A 17,595-nucleotide genomic window follows, 5' to 3' on the forward strand; every position below is an offset into this window, starting at 1 on the left:
AAGCTTCATGAATATAACTGTTCATGAATTATTCATGAAAAAGTATGTTCATGAATATTCATCAACATTTTCTCATGAACAAAAATTCATGACTTTAAAATGTCCAATAATAAGTTCATGGGATCTTCATGAACTTTTCATGAACATTTCATGAATATAATTCATGAATCATTAAAGGGAAAATCATGAATTGTTCATGATCATCTCGCAGGGGTATATATGTACATACTCATCTTCAACTACATTGTAATAGCTAGTAATTGTATTTTATTTTTAAAATTCCTACCAGTGAAAGAAGAAAATTGTACCTCAAGACGCTCAAATTAAGAACATTCAAAAATTTTATTGGTCTTCCGCATTATAAACGATTGTTGTTTACCAGGCGTGAACTCGTGCGACGTTTTATAACCTTACTCACTTGATCGATGAATACACTGGAATGAAAAATGTTATCATGTGATATGTTGAAGAACTATTACAAGTACATGTATAATCAATGCATAGGCGTCGGAACTGAGTAGAAGGGGGGGGGGGGGTTTCCCCTCCCCACTTTTTTGGGGCAAAGTTAGACATAGCCATGCTCAAAACCTTTTTGTTTTTTGCTTCTCAATTATTTAATTGTGTCTGAAAAACCAACAAAGTTGGTGTAGATTTATCGTATAAGGAGTTGGCCCCAAAAAGTTGAAAATGCATAGAGCTATTACATGTATAATCAATGCAAAGGCGTCTGAACTGGGTGGACGGGTCCAGCCCCCCCCCCCCCCCCACCACCACCACCCCCCACCCCCAACTTTTTTTTTTGCAAAGGTAGACATAGCCGTACTCAAAATCTTTTTTTTTTGCTTATAAGATTTCTGATCAAGTCTAGCCCCCTACCCCTCTCAATGAGCCTCAGACTGCAATGTATAGACAGGCATATCGCTCTATTTTACTAAGGCCCACCCTTTATTTTCATCTTTATTCAAAATCAACATTAACAAATGGCTACAATTCAAGATGATTTTCCGCTGTAATTTTTTTCTTGAAGTAGTCCGAGTATCGCGCTACGTCACACCGACATGTAAAATTAGAGCCGCGATAAACCACACTTTTGTTTTCCGAGATGTGAATTTTTTACGGTTTTGGTTCGACTTTTACTCAGCGTTTCTTATATCCGGTAGTTAGCTATTGTAACAACAAATGGCGAAGTTTAAGGGGAAATTTTGTAAAAAGGGAAGGGAAAAAATAAATAAGGCTTTGGAAAGTGGAAGGGAATCACGATGGAGACAAGAAACCGCCTCAGCTGCTAACATTGTACCAATTATTAGCTACGATCATGAGTATGCATGTGACATCCCCGATCCAAGTCAGCAAATTGAAATTTCTCTTGATGAAAACTTGAAAGAGGGGGAATGGCGTGTACCTATATAGGACGAAGAGTTGTAGAACTAGGTAATAACAACAAACCAAAACAGACAACATTTGTGTGGACCATACACCGTAATTTTAGTTTATATGCTATGGAATATTATATCTAATGTGTTGTTAAAAATTAACTTAGGAATCTTGGCAGACGGATTAAAGTCTTGCCAGCTATGCAAGTCAGCCCATTGCACTGGTGAGAAAAAATTTGGATTAGGACATATGTTGCTGATGAGATGTAACTATTGTCAACTTGTTAAAGGACTGATCTCGTGTTGCTATATTTAGCGGTATTTGGCGCAGTTTAGATAGAATAATAACATAAATGAAAATTCCGTATTTTTATTGCCCCCACGCTGCGCTATTAAGCTTTTTATTGACCCTTTTCCAAGCCACTAATATTCCCAATTGCCGTTAATTAGATAGAGGGTCACGTGGTGCAGTGATAAGCTGTTTGAAAACAATGGTAATCCATGTGGCGAAAAACCCGTAAATACAGCATCGCCGATCGATTTTGAAACATCAAAAACATGTCAGCGACTCTGGGAAATGTTTCTAATTACATATAAACCCTGGAAGAAGTGATTTGCAGAGGGAATTTCAAAGAAAACAGCGAAAACTGAGGGAAGAAAAAGGACGCCGAGGAACGATGTCGGTACTTTCGGTTTGTATTAATAATTGTTTTCTCACCGATTTACATGAAATAAAGTCATTTAATCAAATATTAAATCCATAGTATTTATTCAAATCAAATTTTCAAAATAAATATTTATTATTTATTTATAATAAACGATTTAACCGAGTGAAACAACCAGACTGGCAGCCGGGATAAAACTATCGCTGGTGGTATTGCTTGGGATGTTAACACAAAGTTGGCAGCAGGTAAGGATAACTTTCAAACTTGGAATGAGACTTAATTAATTTTGATAACAAATAAATAAATCTTAGGGATACATTAGTAAACAAAAGAAAATTGTATTTGATTTTCACAAGAAAATATTATAATGATTGTAGGCATGATAGATGCTGGTCTTGGAGAGATGCATGTGAATAGTTTATTGTCTGCTATGAATATTCCAACAATACCACCCAAGAGCATTAAGTGCAGAGAAAGAGAAATTGTACCTCATCTAGCAGACATGGCAGAGGAGACCTGCAGGAAAAGTTTGGAGGAAGAAGTTAGATTGTACGTATATTATTGAGTTAACTTTTAAAGAAAATCACTGACTGTTGTTATTTAATTTTTCCCTCTATATGCTACCACAGAAACCAAATATTTAATATATAACCAGAAAATATGCATTTGTTACTTTATTAGAAGTGATGGAAATTTAACAGCAAGTTTCGACGGAGCGTGGCAAAAAAGAGGTACAGGCCGTGCTTACAACAGTTTGCCAGGTTGAGTACAAATTTTGATTTAGTTATTGTCCCGGTGACAAATGAAAATTTGATTTTATAAAGGGTTACCTAGTATTGGATGTTTTTTACATCCAAAGTTTAATATATTTGATAATGCAGTGAACCAAAGAGGTTTCCTCTTGCATAAGACAGTTTTGGTTAATATTATTATAGGACATGCAACTTTGATTGGAGAGTCCACAAAAAAGTGTCTAGGGTTTTCCGTGATGAGAAAACGCTGTAGGATTTGTACAAATGCTAGGAAGAAGGGAGTCCCCCCAAGAAAACATGCATGCTCATGCAGCTCTGCAAAGTCCATGGAGCCAGCTATGGCCTGTGAAATGCTTCAAGACATAATGAATACAGGAAAGCAGGTATTTCTGAAATGAAGAAACAGTATCACTTTTTGATGTGTATATGATAATGTAAAATATGGTTTTATTTTTTTTTTTAAATGATGAATTGAAGGTCAACACTTTGGTCATGGACAATGATTCTACCACGATTGCGAGGGTCAAAGCCACTGTGGATCCTAACATCAGAAAGAAGTGCAATTATAGTAATCATACTCGCAAAGGTTTCACAGGCAAGCTAGTTGATATGAGTAACACCTTCAAAGCATTGAAAAATGTTAAAGTTCGGGGTCATGTGGAGAGATGCTTTATGTATTGTGTCAAACAAAATCAACACAGCTTGAAGAAGATCTGCAAAAGATTGTTCCTCATCTGTATGGTGTGTATATATATATATATATATATATATATATATATATATATATATATATATATATATATATATATATATATATATATAAATATATATAGAGAGAGAGATCTGTGCTAAGTTTTGAAACATTAAATATAAATACATGTTTAGTACATGTATTAAAGTTCATCTTGTTTAGATATTGACTGCAATTTATCAAATTTGATTTCAGGTGAACATGACAAATGTGGGGCATGGTGCAGGAGTGAAAAATCAGGCTACGTACAAGCCAAGGAATTTGCCATATGGTAAGCCTCTGACAGATCAGCCATTACGTGTTGCCCTGGAAGACCTTTTAAAGTATATGCTTGAAAAGTCGAGGAATTGGCCACTTTAGGATCCACGCAAAGTAACGAAAATTTCAACCATATGGTAGCAAGCAAAGCACCAAAAAGAATGTAAGTTTACTGAAAAAGAATCACAAGTGCAAGTATTCTAGTAAATAATATTTCATACTACATGCTTTAAGTACATGTATTTGAGACACACACAATTATGATGAGAGGTTTTATGGCAGATCTGAGAGTCTAAAAACAAGAGTTTCAGCCACTGTATGCCAAAAGAATGAGGGTTACAAATATATCACTGTGGTAGAACTGTTAATTGCAGATGCAGTTTAGATTGACAGATTGTTTTAATAACTTTTTTATTTAGAATTACCTTTTGTTTGTTTTATTGTTGTTAATTTTGATTTCATAAATATTCGATTGCCAGATTGTAATACATGTATGAATCTGCCTGCACACATACACACTTATATGTTTTTATATATCTTGTTACCTAGTGCTACCCAAAATATATAATATGCTTATAATATTTATGAATGTATTTTGTTCCATGAAAATGTATATTTGCAAACTGGTCATATTGCGTAATTTTTCACTTTATTTTTCAGTTGTTCATATATTTGAAATCATAATAATTGTTATTAAATTATTACTAACATATCAAATAATTTCAGAGAGCCTTTTTTTTTAATCCAGCATTCCATGTAATTTTGAATGAATTTTTGATTTTTATGTTTAATACATGTATATTGCTAGAAATAATACATGTTCATGACATTTTAACATGTAATGAATAGTTATCCTTAATGAATTTGAATTACGTGTTAATTTCTATGTAGTTGAAGTAATTAATAAATAAGTGTTTTTCTGTCTTTTAAAGTAGATCCAGTGTTCTGTGACGTCACACTTTTTTGTAAAACTTTGAATTCTTTAAAAATTGTGCAAGATAGTTTTATTTATTTCATGTGAATATAATCACATGGATGTAATTAGAATTATTGGTAGGTTCAAGATATTTTCGCACTTAATTTTATACTAAATTTCCAAATTTTTATATATTTTATCTATGCAAAGGGGAAATAACTCTTTTTCTGACTTTTCTCTTAGTTGTATGTCTAAATGCTATAATTTTTCTTATTCCAACGATTAATTTTAAAACATTTTTGTAATTTTAGTTTTCTGATAAAGTTGACATTAAAATTAAACAAGAAAAACAAATTTCTGCCTACAAGATTTTACTTTTAACAAAAAAAAATACATTTTTCTAATGCTAAAATATGCTTTAGTTCATGTTTATCTGGCATCTCAAAAAGTGTGATGACATGTATATTTTTTCTAACAATTGATGACATTTAAGTCTATTAAGTCGAAATCAGTTCGGTTTTTCAACTTTCCTCAGAGAATTTTACGAGTATGGAGCTACCTTAATTAGCTTAACAAGAGGTGTCAGATGTCTCCCGGCAGATTTACGGTAAAATACACCCCAAAACTGGCAAATTCATTAAAAAGGAAGCGGTTACTTCAAGCCCAACGCAGTGCCAAACTGAAGAGTGAAAGGTTATCAAAAGATGCTACTCACTCAGTGCTTGAGGGTAAATAAAATACATGTACATGTACTTATTTCACACTGTATATAATGGCAATTTTTGTTAAGCTAGAGCATATCATATCATGATTGCAATGTATAAAAGTTGTTCCAAATTTTTTTTAGGTGAAACCTACAGCACCAATATTGGATTTAATGAATGTACTGACAAAGAGGACATCACCATTCCGTCAAAAGAGTTCTCCGTAGACAGCAGTTCCTTGATAGTTTTTTTACCTAGAAACTACAGGATTAGGTTAGTTTGTAGTAACCTTTGTTATGTATGCGTAATTGATATTTGATTACAAATTATTTGGAAGGATAAGTGTACTTTTTACATTATATTGCAGATTATTGCACATCAGACATCCTCCAAATCGCTTGTGTGTGTGGGGAGAGAGAGCTTAGCGTCTATACAAGACCAACCTGTACTATCAGTATTGGTGCCTCAGCTGCCACAGGATTAACATATTATGGAGGAGTTCTAAAGCTGAAGGGAGAAGCTGTTGATTCGTTAACAATTTTCGAAGGACTTGAACAGTTTATTGCATTTGTTTCGAGTTTTCCAAAAGCAGTTTTGATTGGACATAATATCATAAGTTTTGATATCCCTGTGCTTATGCATAATCTTTCCAAGCACAACCTACTTGAGAGATTTCAAGAAATTGTTTTTGGATTTGTTGATACTCTCAAGTTGTCCAAAAGGATTTATCCAAAAGCAGAAATGGGTAATTACAGGCAAGAAAACCTTGTCCAGAAACTTCTGGGAGAAACATACAATGCGCACAATGCAGTTTCAGACGTAGAAGTTCTCCAAAGACGAAAAACTTAAAGTTAACTGTAATGGTGAAGATCTTGTTAGACCGTCTTATTACAGCTGCAAGTCATTGTTAGAGCCTCTTGTTAAGATGAAGGTTATTTCTGCAGCAACTATGAGTAAGCTAGTGGGACTTTCCTTGAATTTAGCCAAGCTTAAAATTATTCACAAGCTGACCCCAACAATGGCATAAGAAATGTTTTCAGTGACCCAATTGCTAATTCCAGAAGATGCAAGGTGTCAAAATCAAAAGCAGTTATTGAGAAAGTTATGCAATATCTTTTAAACATCTGAAATGCTTTTAGGCTGTTTGTACACTGAAGCTCATTAGAAATTTTGTTTTACACATGTTTTTGTCAAGGTGTCAATCAAATAAAAGAATGTAAAATTTTTACAGTGAACTGTGCAATTATTTATCGCTTCTAGATATTATGATTGAATCAAAAGCTTTTCTGCAGCTTGTATGAAGGCAGTTCTTTGTAAGTGGTATTGAATTAAGATCATGTACTAAATTTTTGTTACTAAACATGCACTCATTTGGTTTGACCTGTTGGTATAAAATGCATATGGTAATGAGAAAATATTCATTTAATTTTCTTGAGGTATTTACCATGTTCCATTTGCATGATGAATTATTAAGGCACATTGTATTTTATTATGTACAACATGTAATTTATATTGTATTATATGTGTTGCACAATCGCTAACATAACATACCCTGAAAAGTTATTAAAATATTGTTAATTGAGAAATTACTAAGTTTTATTTCATTTTATCTATTTTTAAACTTAAATTAATTGTGAAAAACTTGTAAACATTTTAAATAAACTCAGATTTCATGTACATTGAAAGAAGTGATATTTCATGATTTTTGGAGAAAAAAAATTTGGGGGGTATACTTGTAAAAGTAAACCGTCAACATATATTTTTTTTAAGAAAATTTCTTTTCTTAGATGCTAATCTGTGAAATAAAATCAATTAATTTCACTTTGAGTCCATAAAACTTGAAATATAACCCGAATTTATCTCTGCAATGTAAAATTTTGCAATTTATTTTGACAAATTTTGCCTCATATATGACACATTAGAAGAATATTTAATAACATTTTTCCAAAAAATGATTAATATATGATTAAACTAGAACTGTCCTAATGGGACTAATACCCCCGCAAGGCTAATTTCAAATGGGACAAATAATTAAATTGAATAATAAAGGTTTGGAACACATACAAAAAAAGTTAATTCTAGAATTGTAAAAAAAAAAATTGTTAAAGCTATACACGCTATAATTTGCGTCAATTTTGATTAAAGGGGAAAATGTATGTGTTTGATTACAAATAAAAGTTACCTTTATTCTGTTAATTATAATGCTAAATTCGATCACATAACAAATATATCAAATATTAAACAATAAAAAATATTTATTTTCCTGCCAGGAAAGTAATGCCTCCTCGTGAATATCAATCTATATCACGTGATATCGACAGCTAAATTTAGCCTATCATACCAAAACTGGTGAAGGGTCAACATCTTCATAATAGTGATAGTTTCGCAAAGGAAAGGATATTTTCAGTAAAGCATAAATTTGTCCGATATACGAGTACAAACAAAAGAAAAAAATACAAGCCTGTGAGTAGATTTGATTACCTCCTTTAAAAAAATGACGTAGACCTGTGTTTTTCCCCATGTGCTATTTATAGATCCTATAAGTGTTAACGCAGAAGTAAGGGTATCGTGAATGACAAACGTATTTTACTCATTATACATGTATGTATTTCAAATTAACAATTGTTAAGCATATTAAAATTCAAGTTGGATATTTAATTAGGCAAACAATAACGACCACCTAGTTCTCCACGGACATGCGCAATGAGGTCGGTTTGCTCTTCCTTCATCAATATTCATGAAAAGGTATATTTTCATGGCAGGAAAATAAACAATTAAAAATCGATATCTTTGTAACGAGATGGAATTCACCCTTGTAATTTACAGATTAAGGATAACTTTTATAAGTAGACAAACACATGCGTTTTCACTGTCATTCAAAATTGACGTAAATTATAGCGTGTATAGCTTTAAGAAAGAAAAATTAAAATCAAAATTGTCAGAATTTCACTGTAAATACATATCTATAACAGTAATACATTAACAAATGTATGTATCTGATGATATTTTTTTTAATTTAATTGATTTAAAGAAAAACCAACAAAATGATAATAACCCCTCCCTTTGCAGTTAATGGAAATACTAGTAGCCAAGCAATGCTATTCTGTTGATAAAACTTTCAATATCTTTCTAATAGGAGTCTTGACAGATGCAATTAGTTGTTTCAAATTTCCTCACTTTCTCCTATGGCACAATGGAACTCCATATCAGAAAATTGATCCCATAGGACTATGATTTTCTTTGATGAGCTTGTTAAATTTAATAAACTCCCAAAACATTACCATAATTACCATACTATGTAAAATTATGAAAAAAAGAAAATTTAATATTACAAACAATTTTAAAATTGCCAAAACACTACAATCATATCAGTGATTTTGAATTTCATTTCAATTAATGCCCAATAGGGTCACTTCATCAATTTAGTTGACTAATAAATTTTAACTTCTAAAAATAGTTTAACTTCTTTATTAATAATGATATTATTTATTTCCTTATAATGATAGAAACTTTTGGTTTACATGAAACAGTTTTAAAATAGCCCCAAAACCATCACCCATTATACAGATTATCAATTTTCCCTAAACACATGGGCCATTTGAACCATGGCTCAGATAATGACTCCCTTGGGACAAATGAATTCAGCCACACTTGTCGTTGATGTTCTTATTAGCTCCTAAGAATTCATCATTGACAAACAAAAACTTTGCATTGTCAGTTGAAAGAATACTTATAAAAAATAATTTTTTTTATTAATTAAGACATAAAGACAAAAAATCTCCATCTGGATGTATTTATATAAAAATATTATAGAGTGTTTTAATACTATTAATTAATTAATAAAATCTGTAAGGATTACCTCCCTTACTTTTCAACATCAGTGTACAATATATAGAATAAGGAAAATGAAAACTGTCATAAAATCAATAAATCATGTCTGATCTTAAAAAAATTGCAGGTGCACATCTTCAGATGGTGTTCAACATATGTACAAATTTTCAAACTGTTCCATGCAGTAATAAAAAATTCTATAAACAGGGTATTATTTTAACTCGGAATAATTATTTAACTCGAAATTTAAAGAATAACAAAAATCGAGCAACTAAGTCCCCTGAGATGTTTGTAAAGCTCAATAAGGAAAAAATGTAGCTTAGTTTTCTTCATTCTAAGTCTAATGCAGTATAGTAGCAGTAAACATTTTGTTTATTTGTACTACATGTATGTATCCTCCCTCTCAGATAATGTATATGATTATCAATATCCTTTCAAATGCTTAACAAAGTGTTTTGCTTATGTATGGTTTATTCTATATTAATTTATTTGTTTATTTCATATGTTTGTGTTATTTTTTATTTTGTTTGTTTTCATTTTTATTTGTAAACAATACTGTTGGCGGTGTACTCTGGGTTAGATGAGAATTTCGCTTGGTTAGTTGGCGCATGCCCAAAGGGGTTAGTTGCCGCTCGGCGGCGACTAACCCCTTTGAGCATGCGCCGATTTTCTTGTTTAGATTTATAATAAATCCCCCTAAAAACTGTAAATCTCCATCTCTAATGTCAGTAAATCCTCGCGTTGTACTAATGAATTTTACGGTAACTGACATGATATAGAAGCATTTGAACTGCCACACACACGTAAATGCAATAGCATATTACATCCAGATCCTGCCTCGGTCTTCAATGCCAAATCCATCGATGTTTTACGGAGTTCTGTGAGCAGACGAATTGCAAATCAAGATAATCTCTGTAACTACGTACCATTTGCCTACCTCGGTCACGATACTGTGGGTTTTCCGATATCGGTGGTCAAACAGAGGCATTACGCAGCGCAACTTGCATTACGAGGTCCTATCAAACATCCTTCAGTCCTAGCAGAAGTTTAAACTGAGCGTCACTTCCTATTTGTGTGACGTCACATTTCCTTAGTATGGCAGAGTCAAATAGATCGGCGGATCCATTCTCTAACTTGCCACCACAATGTATATAATTTATTTGATACGGAATGTTGACAATAATTATACACACAAAAATAAACTAACATTCTTTTGCAGGTATCAATGAAATTGGAGGTATATATAGCAACGTTATACATATTTTCTTTCTTTGTTTCAGTAAATCATATTTGTCTGTTCGTTTGTTATAGATTTAAATTTTGAACTGCTGCAGGATTTGCCTGTACATTTATGTGTTTCTTTCATTCTTGTTCCGTTAATTAGCATGCATTGTTCATTGTGCATTGTTTATTAATTATATGATTAAATCATATCTAAAATACCGAGATGGCTTAAAATTTAACCTACATACGTGTATAGATAAAAAATGGAAAAGAGTCTATCGATTCCACTACACTTAATAAAAATGCCTATCTGAAGTTGCATCTTCGATAAACTACCTGGTATCGTAATGTTTATAATATATACATGCATGTATCATTTTCAATGGTGCGATGTCCAGATAATATTTTTATGTCTGCATTACGTGCATTTATATATAAAATAGTTTTTCAGTTTTCTTTTCTAGGATCCTGCCATCTTTTTACGTCAATTCTTAGAGTGTCCCCGACTTGCATTGAAACATGTCCGAAGAGCAGTTCAAAAATATATCCATAAGAAGAAGAAAACCGGTCTCGAAAACATGAGAATCCAGGATCCGCCAGCCCATTTTCACTCATTTAAAATGCCACAATTTAGCGACAAAAAATCCAAGTACAAGCAATTCGTGACGTAGAATTTGATTGTGACGTCCGATCACGGCAATATCTATAATAATTTTGCACAGAGACTGGGTTTTAAAAACAGAGAGAGAGAGAGAGAGAGAGAGAGAGAGAGAGAGAGAGAGAGAGAGAGAGAGATTGTGTTTCATGAATTCTATTAACTCTTAACCCCTTTCTATATATAGAATCCTTTTAATTTGGCCTCTATAATCTGCTATGCTTGTAGAATAATCAATATACCCCGCTTTAAGATAGAAATGCATGTTTCTGTGTTTTATACATGTGTGTGCCAGTGTGCGGGGGGTGTGTTGTGTCTGTGCACCTTCTTGTCCGCACTCTACTCTCTTTTGTGAGTTTGTCTTTACAGCGTGTTACTTGTTCATGATTTGGATTATGTACTCTGCTTCAGCTTAGCAATGCATGTTTAATCACGTTTGTTTCTGTAGTATATGCACCCTCTGATCCTTAAACACCCTCTGTAGTATGCTAGCTAGCTTTGTAACATAACTGCATAGTGTGCGCTTTTGTGCATATGCGAATGGGTCACTAACCAGCTAATCCAAGCACTATGGACACTGGGGGTTCTAGCTAGTGCTATCGAATCAAATCTCACATTTGTTTAACACCGAAATAGAGTTCCTTTCGCGTTTTGGTCTGTAATTCTTTGAATAAAGAAAAAATCAGATTTTATTTGTAGGAATAAATTCTGTCCCTACTGTACATAATTTACATGTACACCAGAATAAACTGATTTTGACAGTTTATGCGTTATAAACCGCCAAGCGGTTGATAAGAATAGTTTACAAATTGTTTCAAACTTGTTTACTAGCATATTATATGAATCCTATTTCATTTAAACGATAAATGGTCACATCAAAAGTCAATCTTCTACCATGCTTTACTGGCATTGTTCGATTTAAGGAATAAGGAATCATTCTTTGGGTATTATGAGGTGATAATTTTGGTCGCGGCCTGATCAAATCCAATAAAGCCCGAAGGGCTTTATGATATATTCAATATTTAAAGAATGATTCCTTATTACTTATATGATATAATTTTCAGCAATTGTATGATTAAATATTTGAATATTAATAAGGAAACGCCCCTTGCGCCCCAATTATACGTCTTTTGAATTTATTGGACTGTAAAGTACAAAATCGATACGTAGTGTTATCACGGGCAAAGACACTGAAAAATGTAAATATATTTTATTACCTAAGAGAAGTTCTTGTCACTGAATCATTGAGCAGTTGAAAGAGGATTGTAATATATTGACCATTGTTTGCGGCTATGAAATTCAGTAGAGCTTCGGGAAAGGGACTAAAACTTAACATATGACGTACTTTGAGTGCACCATAGTCCTAAGATAGCCTTATGATTATACCTACTGTATACCTGTAGCTTTTAAAACTTCATAATTTCCTGAAAGAAAGTTCCCGCCGACTTTCTTGATTGATGCATAAGTTGTTGTTTAGTAAAAAATGTTTACAATTAATGTTTATAACGTTGAACGAGAAAATAAGCACCACCTTTAAATGAAGTGTTTCAGTTCATATGCTATTTTCCTAGTTGAGGAATGCATTTAATATTTATTAGTTTTATACCATACCGGTATAAAATAGCTTGGAATACTTTGCGCTTTCTTACTATTGAATTCAGCTTTAACTAATTGAATAAGAAAACAGTTTTTACCTTTAAAATGACATCAAATTGTACAAAATCCAAATTTAACGTCAGTCTGATTGATACCGTCCAACTATGATGGAGGCAACTTTAAATAAAGATATGATATGAAATATTTATCTACCCAGTCAGAAAAGCGTTACAGCTAGAATTAAATTATAAAATGGAATCGTCATTGTTGTGACAATATGCCTCCTTGAATTTGGAAACAAAATTAATTTAATCTTAACCTTCAGAGTCAGACAATTTCTTAAAAACTGCCATTTCAGATTTTTGTTTCAAAGAGGCAAATTTTTAAAAAAAATCTAACTTTGGAAAAAAAAATAATACTTTTGAAATGTAAGAACTTGGAGCTAAATTTTCTCTAAATGAGTCATGTCTAGATTACAAAGAATAATCTCGCCCTGACCAGGCTACGCTCAGGTCACAGTAAGAATTCGTCCCATACCTTGCAATGAAGCAGCCGCGAAGCGGATCTGCTTCGCGACGATTTTAAGTCTCTTTAAAAATAGTCTACAGGAGAAAACGCATTTTTATACGTGTGTATAATGAACCTTTTTAAAACAATTATTAATATATGTAGTTAAGTCCACAAAATATGCATTTAATGAGTCCTACCAAGGCATTTAGATAATTTATTTAAACAATAAAATGCTTTCTTTGGTGATTCTTGCGCGATATGAAGGTGGAATGCAAATTGAAGCGGACGCCTAAGAAAACATTGGATTGAAATTGTATTTATGTATTTTATTTCATCAATAAGTATATAATCAGCAAATGTGAGGAAATCACAATTCTAGGGAGATTAAACGCAAGGCAAATGCGTTGTCCGATGACTTCAGAGAATCAGTCGTCACAAGTCTGAAATCAAGTGGGGCCATTGTTGAAACGGGGTTTATTCCAAAAGGAGAATAATTTAAATTCTGCCCCTATATTTTTTTTCGCTAAGTTAATGTACACGAATAGTAATGGGCGTTCATTGTTTATTTAGTTATACACTAACAGAAAAATCACTTACATCGATTAACTTGTGATGACTGATTCTCTGAAAACATCGGACAACGTATTTGCCATGCGTAGAATCCCTCTCCAATTCGATTCTTTTCATATAATATTTGCTGATTATATACTTATTAATGAAATAAAATGTGTTTCAATCGCTTTGCTGTTACTAAATAAAATGTTTTTCGATCGCTTTTAACTTATATAGCAAGTTAAAAAAAACGCTGAGGTGGATTGAAAATACGCTTCCCATAACTTCAGTTTCAATCCGATGTTTTCTCAGACGTCCGCGTCAATTTGTCCCCGCCCATTTCAGATGTTTTGACTGTTACAGGTGAAATTGACGAACATGTAACAGGACCTGTATAAGCTATATATTTTCAATGTTGCCAGTTAATGTTCCGCGGTCTGATATATTTTTACTATTTCTACGTTTGAATTTGCCTGCCATTTTGCCGGAAATCCCACTATAAATATCTCGGATATCATCACTATCATTTAAGTTACACAATCTTAAATGATAGAAGGCTAAATTGCACAAAAATAATTTTAAAAAACCCAGAAGATGTAACTTAATCTCTCTATTTTTTCATGTTTCAATTTAAGTGAAAAAAAATATTTACTACTTGGTGGATTCGATCCAGCGACCACAAAATCAAAAAGACCTCCGCGTTACCACTAGGCCACGCATCTAACATTTTCATAAGATGCATTTTCAAGATATATGGCTATATACATGATTGTTTTAGAAAAAGACACTAATTGAAATATTTGTCTAATTTTCAGTACGAAGACCACGTTAAACCAAAACTAATTAATGTAAACGTGAAATACAATACATGTAGAACATAATTTTAATCGGAGTTCTTTGGTTTAGAGTGGTTCAAATAGTCAAATATCCAATTTTTTATTGTAAACTAACTACAGTCCTATATATCCCTATCAAAACCTTAATAGTCTAATGATGTCGTATAAGATAATTAAGACTCTTAGAGCATGGTAATTGTGTAATTTGCGTTTCTTTTAATACATTTAAAGTAAATATTGTATAATATTGAAAATGTCTGATGTTTGCAAAAGTGCTATATTTTGGACCAAATCGTATAAGACCGCGGATTGGAAATATACAGCTTACGTCAACTTCACCTGTTACAGTCAAAACATTTGTAATGGGCGGGAACAAATTAATGCGGACGTCTGAGAAAACATTATAGGATGTGTATTTTCAATCCACCTCAGCATTTCTAAAGCAGTCGAAAAAAATATTTAATATCAACAAAGCGATTGATAAACATTTCATTTAGTCAATAAGTATATAATCAGCAAATATGGGAAGATCTCAATTCGGGAGAGATTATAATAAAGGCAAAGCATTGTCCGATGACTTCAGAGAATTAGTCGTACATGTACATTGTAAAAAGTCTGAAATCAAGTGGGACCATTGTTGCATCGGGGTTTATTTATTATTTATTATGAGGAGAATTATTCAAATTTCGGTTGAATAATTTCAAATTTTATCCAAATAAAAACTATATTTTTCCGCTTAGTTAATGTATACGAATAGATATGCGCGTTCATTGTTTATCTAGCTCAACATAAACTTGCGACGACTGATGTTCTAAAGTCACCGGACAAAGCTTTGCCTTGTGTATGATATCTCCCAAATTAGGATCTTCTCATATAGAATGATTATCAATCAAATATCTCAATTTGATTTATTCAGCTAGACAAAGTTATCTGTACAAATCAAAGTAAACTCATGCGCTCAGAAATGTATATTTGTATATTATAAGATTTCAAAGTGACATTGATATAGGTCCAATGGGCTGGGTGTAATTTGATAATGTATAATATTGTATTGTACTATACTCATGACATACACGTGTCACTATAATAAAATATTTACTTACTTACTTACAATCACCTTGCTGATATACTTTAAAAAAGTTCGATCGCTTTAAATCATTTACTCAACCAAGGTAGAAACGGTGAGGTGGATTGAAAATACACTTCCTATACCACTACAGTTTCAATCCAATGTTTTCTCAGACGTCCGTGTCAATTTGTTCCCGCCAATTTCAAATGTTTTGACTGCAACAAGTGAAATTGACGTACGCTGTATATTTCCAATATTCCGCGGTCTTATTAGTTAATTGTTGAACAATACATGCATATTAACGAGAAAAACCCCTACAAAAAACCCCCAAATAAATCTACAATCAAATCCTGCAACAGTTCAAAATATGAATCTAACAACAGACACAATTAATGTGACGCGCCAAGCAAAAATTGCGTAGATATGGCGTTGAAAGGTTACACTTGTTACCTTTTTTTTGTTTGCAAAAATTATCGAAGATTTTAATGTTTAAACACCAACAGCGGAAAAACGAAGAGACAAAATTAATGTGACGCACCAGGCAAAAATTGCTTTGAAATGGCAAATCCGATCCTTTAATTATGACCAATCTGTTAAAAGATGCTTCTATTGTACTTGTTTCTTGGCTCACAACGAATGATGAAACTTTTAAATTGGCTAATTTAAATTGTTAATGATTTTGGAACATTACAACGTAACATGGGCGATCCAGACGTTTTGCCCGGGGAAGGGGGGGTGTCCGAGGGGTATCTATATTTGTAAAGTCTTAGTAATTTTACTATCTAATTTTCAGAAATTTGAAGTTTCCGATACAACACTATATATATATATATATATATATATATCTATATATGAATAACATGTGCTTTTATCGCGTTTTGTATACATGTACTTGTATTATTTACCTTATCAAGAAATTCATTATGATCATTCATAAAGGTGGGGATGCGAGTAATTTGACTCAGGTCGTCCATCCGATTTTTTTCAGACCGGAAGCTATTGTTTGAATCAAGCAACATTTATTCTAAAAATGCGTTTGTTATGCATGATAGAATTATTTTTTGAATATAATAAAACTTAGTTCAATCAAGACTTCCAACATTTCAAAAAGATTCGATAGCACTAGCTAGAACCCCCAGTGTCCATAGTGCTTGGATTAGCTGGTTAGTGACCCATACGCATATGCACAAAGGCGCACACCATGCAGTTATGTTACAAAGCTAGCTAGCATACTACAGAGGGTGTTTAAGGATCAGAGGGTGCATATACTACATAATCACAAGCCGTGCATTAGTAAATTGCAATGAGAGAGAGAGTGAAGAGAGAGAGAGAGAGAGAGAGAGAGAGAGAGAGAGAGAGAGGCGTCGGAAACCAAAAAAAATGAAAAAGGGGGTTAGCCGCCCCCCCGCCCCCCCAATTTTCATTAATTTCAATTAAAATTATATGTACACAATATTTTTTTTAAGTATATTTCCATTTTTTATTTGTTTCCGACGTACAAATGAAATATCATTATACTTATATTAAGGGGAAATGAAATGAAGGTGTTTATAACAGGCACGTAGCATCGGGGGGGGGGGGGGGGGGGGGGGGGGTGCATTTACATATAAAAAAAAAATTATCATGGAGTTGGCCCCCACTTTTTTGGGAGCATGTAAAAAATTAATATGAAAATAAGGAAATTAGGTAAATACTACGCCACCCCCCCCCCCCCCCCCCCCCCGGATTAGGGAAGATTTTGGGAAAATCATAATTTTTTTTTTTTTTGCTTGTCAAGATTTTTGGATGAGCCTGCCCCCCCTTCCCCCACTTTCAGAAACGATGCTACGTGCCTGTATAAGCAGGCATATACTTCTGCTATATATACAGAGTTACACAACAGCATCATGATTACATGTAGATA

The 17,595-nt window shown here is 32.9% G+C and overlaps 2 protein-coding genes across 3 annotated transcripts in view; one reads left to right on the forward strand and one right to left on the reverse strand.

The window, feature by feature from the left end:
* LOC105317102 (major vault protein) overlaps positions 1-17,595 on the reverse strand; it is a 185,900-nt gene that overhangs the window by 152,208 nt on the left and 16,097 nt on the right. The gene's annotated exons all lie outside the window — the stretch shown is intronic.
* Positions 819-6,969, forward strand: LOC105318566 (uncharacterized). Of its 2 annotated transcripts, XR_004602723.2 has the most exons (9): positions 819-2,283; positions 2,416-2,587; positions 2,720-2,799; positions 2,974-3,173; positions 3,268-3,531; positions 3,737-3,962; positions 5,284-5,443; positions 5,563-5,692; positions 5,787-6,969. XR_004602723.2 is itself a non-coding variant. In XM_011415767.4 (6 exons), exons 2-6 carry the CDS (start codon positions 2,418-2,420, stop codon positions 3,899-3,901), a joined length of 879 nt encoding a protein of 292 aa, XP_011414069.3. In that variant the 5' UTR covers positions 819-2,283; positions 2,416-2,417; the 3' UTR covers positions 3,902-4,272. The 2 variants fall into 2 exon arrangements, 1 of the variants encoding a protein (XP_011414069.3); XM_011415767.4 differs by lacking the exons at positions 5,284-5,443; positions 5,563-5,692; positions 5,787-6,969 and having other exon boundaries at positions 3,737-4,272.

Source organism: Magallana gigas, chromosome 9 (assembly GCF_963853765.1).
Source record: "Magallana gigas chromosome 9, xbMagGiga1.1, whole genome shotgun sequence".
NCBI lineage: Eukaryota > Metazoa > Mollusca > Bivalvia > Ostreida > Ostreidae > Magallana > Magallana gigas.

Coding starts and splice junctions, on each gene's coding strand:
- LOC105318566 (XM_011415767.4), top strand. CDS start 2,418: ATGATAGATGCTGGTCTTGGAGAGATGCATGTGAATAGTTTATTGTCT. Junction 2,588..2,719: donor TTGGAGGAAGAAGTTAGATT/GTACGTATATTA, acceptor TTACTTTATTAG/AAGTGATGGAAATTTAACAG. Junction 2,800..2,973: donor TGCTTACAACAGTTTGCCAG/GTTGAGTACAAA, acceptor ATATTATTATAG/GACATGCAACTTTGATTGGA.